Source organism: Babylonia areolata, chromosome 12 (genome assembly GCF_041734735.1).
Source record: "Babylonia areolata isolate BAREFJ2019XMU chromosome 12, ASM4173473v1, whole genome shotgun sequence".
NCBI lineage: Eukaryota > Metazoa > Mollusca > Gastropoda > Neogastropoda > Buccinidae > Babylonia > Babylonia areolata.
The window spans coordinates 35,583,679-35,593,678 of NC_134887.1; the positions used below are offsets into that span (position 1 = coordinate 35,583,679).

At 44.0% G+C, this 10,000-nt stretch overlaps 1 protein-coding gene across 1 annotated transcript in view; it reads right to left on the reverse strand.

Moving 5' to 3' along the window:
* LOC143287913 (uncharacterized) overlaps positions 1-10,000 on the reverse strand; it is a 76,506-nt gene that overhangs the window by 60,545 nt on the left and 5,961 nt on the right. Inside the window, exons 2-5 of the mRNA XM_076596155.1 lie at positions 3,643-3,785; positions 2,290-2,414; positions 1,097-1,238; positions 146-424 (exon numbers count right to left, since the gene is read on the reverse strand). Of these exons, the coding sequence (XP_076452270.1) occupies positions 146-424; positions 1,097-1,238; positions 2,290-2,414; positions 3,643-3,766 (670 nt within the window). The 5' untranslated portion in view covers positions 3,767-3,785. The remainder of the gene's footprint in view (positions 1-145; positions 425-1,096; positions 1,239-2,289; positions 2,415-3,642; positions 3,786-10,000) is intronic.

Sequence of the window (10,000 nt, forward strand, 5' to 3'; positions counted from 1 at the left end):
GAGTGGGCTTTTACGTAGTGTATGACTGTTTTTAACCCCGCCATGTAGGCAGCCATACTCCGTTTTCGGGGGCAAAAAGAAAAGATATATATATATATATATATATATATATATATATATATATATATATAATGATAATACTCACGAGGGCAGGCCACCAGGTCACCCCAGTTGATGTCGTTCTGAAGGCTGACGACCTGCACGGAGATGGTCTCAAGGAGCTTCACGAAGCTGCCCTCCAGCTGCACGCTGACGATGAAGATGCCGTCCAGGGCCGCCTGGGTGGCCTGGGCCACGACTGCCCGGGCCTGCTCGTCCCCACAGCCGTCGCTCACCAGCACGATCAGCTTGCCCCTCCGCCCGCCGGGCACCAGCGGGGTCCCCGTGTGGGACTTCAGAGCCTCCCGGGCCTGACGTAGGGCCGCTGTAAGAGAGAGGTGTGTGTGTGTGTGAGGGGTGGGGGTGGGGGTGGGGGGGGTGGAGGTTGAGATATACAGGCGGAAGGTATTTGTATCACTCTTTTTTTTTGTTGTTGTTGTCACAACAGATTTCTCTGTGTGAAAATTCGGGCTGCTCTCCTCCTCAGGGAGAGCGTGTTTGGGGGGGTGTTTGCACACACACACACACACACACACACACACACACACACACACTCACACACACTTGTACACACAGACACAAAGACACACACACACACACACATACACACACACACACTTCTAAACACACACACACACACACACACTCACACACACTTGTACACACAGACACACACACACACACACTTCTACACACACACACACACTTCTACACACACACACACACACACACACACACACCTGTACACACATACACTTCTACACACACACACACACACACACACACACTTCTAAACACACACACACACACCTCTCCGTCTAAAGAACACTTATAGTGAATAGACGTTAAACTTAAGAAAACACACCTCTACACACACACACACACACACACACACACACGCACACACACACACACAAACACACATACCCCCCACCCATCCCCATCCCCTCCCCCCCCCCTGCCCCCACCCACCCATAAACACACAGAAATACAATACCTGCTAATTGAGTCCCATATCTCTGCTGCTGAAGGTTCTGCACCTGACTGGTGAGCTGTTGAAGCTGGAAGGCCGAGTGAGACTGGATGGCGATGTTGGTGTGCACGATGTTGCTGAACGCCATGAAGCCTATCTGCGTATCCTGGTTGGACAAAAAGAAAAAAATAAGAAAAGAAAAAACAAACAACGAATCCCATCAGCTTCGTAAGTAGCAGTTTGTTCAGTTGTCAGCGTTGTTGAAATCATCTAAGTTATCGCTGTTGTTGCTGAACTCCATAAAGCCTGTCTGGGTATCCTGGTTGAACAAACAGAAACCATCTCTCTCTCTCTCTCTTTTTTTTTAACCTGTCGCAACACGCTGCCCCGGAGCTGAACTCAGGGGTGTGCGGTTTGGGTGCTGAGGCTGCTTCAGACCCTCTTCTATCCTTTTGTTGTCCCCAAATAGACCTCTTCTTATGTTTTATCTTAAGCCTCTGCGCACACAGGTCAACAATAGTCAATGATGACGGCTGACCTTCCAAATTGAAGATTGAAACAACAACAAAAACAAAACGAAAAACAAAAACAAAAAAAACAACAACCCAAAACAAAAACAAGTCCCATCAGCTTTGTGAGTAGCAATTTGTTAGTTGTCAGCATTGTTGAAATCATCAAAGGTATCGCTGTCGTTATCATCACTGTCGTCTTCAACAACAATATGTTGTTATTATCGTGGTGTGTCGTTCAACAAAACTCGCGTATACAGATCCCTCTGCCTTCTTTACACACACACACACACACAAACACACACACACGACAATACACACACACACACACACACACACAAACAAACACACACACACACACACGTACATAGACACACACACACACACACACAAACACACACACACACACACACACACACACACGTACATACACGCACACACACACACACACTCACGAGTGCGCGTCACACACTCACACATACACCACTCTCACAAGCTCACACACGCACAACAACAACAACAACAACAACACACACACACACACACACACACACACACTCCCCTCCCCTTCACACACATAAATCCCCCATCACTAACCACTCACCCCCCCCCCCCCACCCTTCTGCACCCCCCTCCTCCCCAACACACACACAAACATCCAAACGACCACCACCAACAACTCCAGACCATCACTGCACACTCACTGACCTGGAACGCTGACGCCACCAGATTGAGGTGTCTGACCACGTAGTTTCTGGCTTGCATGTAGTCCACTCTGGACACACTGTCCGACATGTCCAGCAGGAAGATCACGTCCAGGGGGCAGTCTTTGACTGGGGGGGGAGGGCAAAGAAAAACCAGGACGCGTTCGAAGATAAAAATCATTGTATTGTCAGTGGATATAGTGTATATATGTATCATTTTTGACTCACTTGTGTAAACTAAGTGAGTCTATGTTTTAACCCGATGTTCGGTTGTCTCTCTCTCTCTCTCTCTCTCTCTCTCTCTCTCTCTCTGTGTGTGTGTGTGTGTGTGTGTGTGTGTGTAGTGTGTGTGTGTCCGTGGTAAACTTTAACATTGACATTTTCTCTGCAAATACTTTGTCAGTTGACACCAAATTAGGCATAAAAATAGGAAAAATTCAGTTCTTTCCAGTCATCTTGTTCAAAACAATATTGCACTTCTGGGATGGGCACACACCCACACACACACACACACAAAAATGAAGCCTAATTATATGCAAACTGCATTTACTGTTATATCTATATTTTTGTATTTTCTAAACTTGGCACTTTGATCTGATATTCTGACACAACAACAAGAGCAGTCATTATTATCATTTTTTGTTCAAACAGGAACTTCTTTTGCTAAGCATGGAAGTTTTATTTATTTTGCAAACGTTTTGGTGCAGATAGTAAAAAAGGGAAATTACTCTGTAATTAATGCTAGGGGAGTTAATTTGCTTTAAACTGATCTTTCTCATCTTAAACATTACATTTTGAAATTATACTCAATACATAAAAAAGCTTGTGTGTTTTACTCTCAGTGTACAGGGCTTTCACTATGTTCATTCGCCCAAGTGGTCTTTTTCGGAAAATACTAAAATCAATATGACGAGTGGACTTTACAGATTTTTTTTTAAAAGTGTATCACAAGTGAGTCTTGAAGGCCTTGCCTCTCCTGTTCTTTTATGTATTTACTGGAAGGTTTTTTTGTTTCTTTTTTTTTTTTTTGGCGGGGTGGTGGGGAGGGGCAAGGGTGGGCTGGGGAGGGGGGGGGGGTAGAGGAGGGGAGTGTGAACGCACAAACGTACACAATAGTACATACACATACTAACTTCCATATCCAACACGCACGCACACACACACACCATACTTACAATCACCAAACACACACACACACACACACACAGAGGAAAACACGCACACACGCACACACACACACACACCATACTTACACACACACACACACACGCGCGCGCGCGCACACACACACACAGATACACAAGAACCACACACACACACACACACACACACATACACACACACAATCCTAACTCACTCATTTTACTGAGGTCGCAGTGAGAACAACCACCACCCTTCAACGGATCCACGTTCCGACGTCTTCCTTCGGCACTTCCCAGCATGCACAGGGCGCATAGCGCTGCCAGCAGCAGCCTCGCCATTGGCTGAGAGTCTTGTCACCTGACGGAAAGAAATCAAAATGTCTACGCTGTGCTGATACAGAAACACATGGCATTTTCTTCTTCTTCTTCTTCGTCTAAGCTTGTTGTCCGTTTACTACATGGTGATTCAGACATGTGCAAATTCAGTCATAATTTCAGCACACACATTCACACGCATACAATAAATGGTTGTGGAGATGGGTGAGGGATTTGGAGGTAAGGAGGAGGGTGGGGGTGGGGGCTGGGAGAGTGTGTTGAGAAAAAGAAATCCCTAGCTAACAGTGGAATGGTGGAGGGTGGGGGTGGGGGGTGGGAGTGTTGAGAAAAAAGAAATCCCTAGCTAACAGTGGAATGGTGGAGGGTGGGGGTGGGGGGTGGGAGTGTTGAGAAAAAAGAAATCCCTAGCTAAGAGTGGAATGGTGGGGAGGGGGGGGGGTGTTGAGAAAAAAGAAATCCCTAGCTAAGAGTGGAATGGTGGAGGGTGGGGGTGGGGGGGGGGGTGTTGAGAAAAAAGAAATCCCTACCTAACAGTGGAATTGTGGAGGGTGGGGGTGGGAGTGTTGAGAAAAAAGAAATCCCTAGCTAACAGTGGAATGGTGGAGGGGGGGGGGGGTGAGAAAAAAGAAATCCCTAGCTAACAGTGGAATGGTGGAGGGTGGGGGTGGGAGGTGGGGTGTTCAGAAAAAAGAAATCCCTAGCTAACAGTGGTATGGTGTGTGTGTGTGTGTGTGTGTGTGGGGGGGGGGGGGGGTGTTGAGAAAAAAGAAATCCCTAGCTAACAGTGGAATGGTGGGGAGGAGGGGGGGGGGGGTTGAGAAAAAAGAAATCCCTAGCTAACAGTAGAATGGTGGAGGGTGGGGGTGGGGGTAGGGTGTTGACAAAAAAGAAATGCCTAGCTAACAGTGGACTGGTGGAGGGTGTGGGTGGGGGGTGGGGTGTTGAGAAAAAAGAAATCCCTAGCTAAGAGTGGAATGGTGGTGAGGAGGGGGAGGTGTTGAGAAAAAAGAAATCCCTAGCTAAGAGTGGAATGGTGGAGGGTGGGGGTGGGGTGTTGAGAAAAAAGAAATCCCTAGCTAACAGTGGAATGGTGGAGGGGCATTGGGTGGAGAAGTCACCAGTATCGCTACAAGAAGTTACGAGCTGCTACCCAACACAGTGGTGGGCGTAATTATTCTTAGCGACTGATGGTAGACGGAGGCAGCTCAGTGGGAACACTGCTGATCACCTTGAATATCAGCGCATTTATTTATTTATTTATTAAGACTTCTTGCTGTAGCGCACATTCTTGAAGCTCTATGCGCTTTACAATAGCACTAAAAGCATTCACTCAAACATCCCCACACAAACATATGCATATAATTTGAAACATAGGTAAGAGCCGAGAACAATTAAAAGAGGTCATGTCAGTTGATTAAATCAAGAAATGTAACAGGTATTAAAAAACCCACAAAAAAACGAAGATAAAAACGAAATAATAATAACACACCACCATCACTGATCTGTCTCATCTCCCTGTTCTTACACTGGGTAGCGAGAATTGGAAAGTTAAATAACAAATGGTGTATTGAAATAGTGCTAAATCATGAAACGTTTCAAAAATTGGAAAGTTAAATAACAAATGGTGTATTGAAATAGTGCTAAATCATGAAACGTTCAAAAATTGGAAAGTTAAATAACAAATGGTGTATTGAAATAGTGCTAAATCATGAAACGTTTCAAAAATTGGAAAGTTAAATAACAAATGGTGTATTGAAATAGTGCTAAATCATGAAACGTTTGAGAATTGGAAAGTTAAATAACAAATGGTGTATTGAAATAGTGCTAAATCATGAAACGTTTCAAAAATTGGAAAGTTAAATAACAAATGGTGTATTGAAATAGTGCTAAATCATGAAACGTTTGAAAATTGGAAAGTTAAATAACAAATGGTGTATTGAAATAGTGCTAAATCATGAAACTAAGCACAATGTGGATTTTGATCATCTTCTCACGGATACAAAATGTAGGTCAGCACAGTTTAACTCTTTCCATACGAACGGCAAAAGAGACGACGTTAACAGCGTTTCACCCCAATTACCACCATCAAAATATTGCAAGCGGAAGGCTCTTATACTGACTGAAGACGTGAATGTTGACAAAGAATACCACAATTCTGACGACAGAAGCTAAAGGTTGGGTCATTCAGACACCCACTGTACATCCGAAGGGTCTGTGTAGAGGAGAAGAGAGGACTGGCCGTACTGAGTGAGTTAACATTTAGCACTTTACCTGGTAGCGGGGGAAGGTAGGGGAAGGGTTAGCGCGTGGCAGCGAGTTTAATGCAAACAGGCCGACAATTTGCCCTTTTCACTCAGCAGCTGAGTTGGTCTTCACAAACAGATGAAGACGCACGCCCCTTTAACAAGTCCCTCCCCTCCCCCTTCCCTACCCGCCCCCCTCCCTCCCCCCCCGCCCCCCCCAAGAGAAACGAGAATAAAAAACAACAACAAACAAACAACAACAAAAAACGGCCACGTCACGAGTTACAAATAGACAGTCAGTAAACATACGCCTTGACACACATTCGCTTGTGTCAGCTAGCCTTTATTTCAGTTTCTGAACGCTGTCTGTGATGAACTTCTAGTTCAGTGTCAGCTAACCTTTATTTCAGTTTCTGAACGCTGTTTGTGATGAACTTCTAGTTCAGTGTCATCTAGCCTTTATTTCAGTTTCTGAACGCTCTCTGTCATGAACTTCTATTTCAGTGTCAGCTAACCTTTATTTCAGTTTCTGAACGCTGTTTGTGATGAACTTCTAGTTCAGTGTCAGCTAACCTTTATTTCAGTTTCTGAACGCTGTCTGTGATGAACTTCTAGTTCAGTGTCAGCTAACCTTTATTTCAGTTTCTGAACGCTCTCTGTCATGAATTTCTATTTCAATGTCATTTAGCCCTTATTTCAGTTGAACGCTGTTTGTGATGAACTTCTAGTTCAGTGTCAGCTAACCTTTATTTCAGTTGAACGCTGTCTGTGATGAACTTCTAGTTCAGTGTCAGCTAGCCTTTATTTCAGTTTCTGAACGCTGTGATGAACTTCTAGTTCAGTGTCAGCTGGCCTTTATTTCAGTTGAACGCTGTCTGTGATGAACTTTTAGTTCAGTGTTAGCTAGCCTTTATTTCAGTTGAACGTTGTTTGTGATGAACTTCTAGTTCAGTGTTAGCTAGCCCTTATTTCAGTTTCTGAACGCTGTTTGTGATGACGTTCCAGTTCACTTTTTGTTTCAGTTTCAAGGAGGCGTCAAAAGCGTTCGGACTGATCCATATTCGCTACACTACATCAGCTGTTTAACTCACTCAGTACGGCCAGTCCTCTCTTCTCCTCTACACAAACCCCTCGGATGTCCAGTGGGTGTCTGAATGACCCAACCTTTAGCTTCCGTCGTCAGAATTGTGGTATTCTTTGTCAACATTCACCTCTTCAGTATAAGAGCCTTCCGCTTGCAATAATTTGATGATGGTAATTGGGGTGAAACGCTGTTAACGTCGTCTCTTTCGCCGTTCGTATGGAGAGAGTTAAAATCTAAAAAAACAAAACAAAGAAGCAGATGCGCGCTGTTGTGGCCTTGAAAGCCTACCATAGGTTTGTGTAAATTCCGGTTATCAGTAATTTGTCCCCATTTCAACTGCGTGTTGCCTGAAGACGTTGATTATTATCGCAGACTTAGAAGTTTCATGCAAATTCAAGAAAAAAAAAACCCTGGCATTTTGACAGTCAGGGAGTGGCCATCCAAGCTTTACCTCTACTTTGAAACATTTTTTAAAAATTATTTTATTTTACTGATGTCGCACTCCCGTCTAAAAGGTCCCACTCCGCTAAATTTACTAAACACGAACAACAACTTATCAGGATCATAGTACAGTACAATAGACATATATTGCCAGATTCACTTGTACAGAATGTACTATGTAAATCATATCACGACTGTGTTAACTGATGTATTGTAGATTATGGCCAAAAAAATTCAGCTTTGTTACACATCGTCATCGTAAAAAGGAAAAAAAAAAAAAAATCATGGTGGATTTTCAAAGGAGGTCAGTAGCCTTGAATTTCAATCCACATTCAGCATGGCAGTGTTGGTTTTACGATCGTCACATGTTGCGTAGATACTGATAGATCCCTCTAGCTCATAAGTGAATTCAAACGCGAAATAAAGTCTAAATCCAACATTTTTTTTTTTTTGACTTCTCAGTGAATAAACGAGACAGCGAAATAGCGTATGCTAATGCCACAAAATAAGGAAAAAGAGATAGACATTGAAGGGGACATAAAAAAAGGCCGTGAGTCCTTGGCAGACATAGTGCCAGTCCCTACACTACTACTACTACTACTACTTTTACCACCACTACTACTGCTGCTGATGATGTTGTTGCTGCTGTTACTACTACGACTACTACTGCTGCTGCCGTTGCTGCTGCTACTCGTACTACTACTATACCTTTTGCTTTAGTGCCAGTCCCTACACTACTACTACTACCACCACTATTACTACTACCACTACTATTTTACTACTACTACTACCACTACTACTACTACTACTGCACCTTTTGCTTTAGTGCCAGTCCCTACACTACTACTACTACTCAGTTTACTACTACTACTATTGCTGCTGCTGCTGTTGCTGCTGCTACTACTACCACTACTACTACTACTATACCTTTTGCTTTTTTGCTAGCATTCGTTAAACAATCTGATGGAGACAGAAATCCTGTAAGGCGTAACGCTATCTATTATGAAGCACAATGCCTATTGCACACTGAACAGCCGGATACGTTCGTTTTAACTTTAAACAAATATGACTTTCGCTGTGTTGCTCACGTCCTGGTGTTAGCTCTTCGGCAGTGTTCAAACAAAGCGCGTTTAACCTTTTTGTTGGTTGGAACACTTGAAGAGAAACGGTTTTTCAAAGACAAGTCAAGATCAGTGGGTTCACCGTGTGTGTTGTACCTGACTCACATGGCGGCAGTGAGTGTGAACAAAGATCACGAATCTTGTCCATGGAATCATAACCTCCGTGTTTAACTCTCTCCATACGAACGGCGAAAGAGACGACGTTAACAGCGTTTCACCCCAATTACCATCATCAAAATATTGCAAGCGGAAGGCTCTTATACTGAAGACGTGAATGTTGACAAAGAATACCACAATTCTGACGACGGAAGGTAAAGGTTGGGTCATTCAGACACCCACTGGACATCCGAGGGGTCTGTGTAGAGGAGAAGAGAGGACTGGTCGTACTGAGTGAGTTAAAGAAGTGCTTGGAGATTTGTTTCCGACCGAAGACATATATAAGCTGAATACGTAATGGAATGAATAGCATATTGTTATCGGACTGAGGTCTGTATTGTTCAACGTCAAAATAATATGATCAAGACACTGCGAAATATAAGTGTTGTTATGTATTGTATTTATCAATACAATGACCTTGTGAAACCCAAATAAACAGGAAAATGACAAGTACAATATTTGTACTTGTATTTGTATTTCTCTTTTTATCACAACAGATTTCCCTGTGTGAAATTCGGGCTGCTCTCCCCAGGGAGAGCGCGTCGCTACACTACAGCGCCACCCATTTTTTTTGTGTATTTTTTCCTGCGTGCATTTTTATTTGTTTTTCCTATCGAAGTGGATTTTTTTCTACAGAATTTTGCCAGGAACAACCCTTTTGTTGCCGTGGGTTCTTTTACGTGCGCTAAGTGCATGTTGCACACGGGACCTCGGTTCATTGTCTCATCCGAATGACTAGCGTCCAGACCACCACTCAAGGTCTAGTAGAGGGGGAGAAAATATCGGCGGCTGAGCCGTGATTCGAACCAGCGCGCTCAGATTCTCTCACTTCCTAGGCGGACGCGTTACCTCTAGGCCATCACTCCACTATTACTGCGAAACGTAAGTGTTTGTACTGAGTGCATTGATGAATCTATACATCACGTAAAAACCCAATGCACTGAATGGAAGAAACACCCATATGAACTGCTGAACTGAACTGAACTGAACTGCATCCAAACATCCCCGCTCTACTGGCTTTTCGTTTTCCTCAAGAACTGGCTCATCGGGCCTTCAAAGGGAAACGGCCGCTGCAGATCCTCCATTGCCCATCCGTACCGAATACCAATTCAAACTTCCCACACAAGCCTTGCTAAAGTTTCCCAGCACGCCTCTCCCTCTAATCGCCCAAGAGAGAGAGACAGAGACAGAG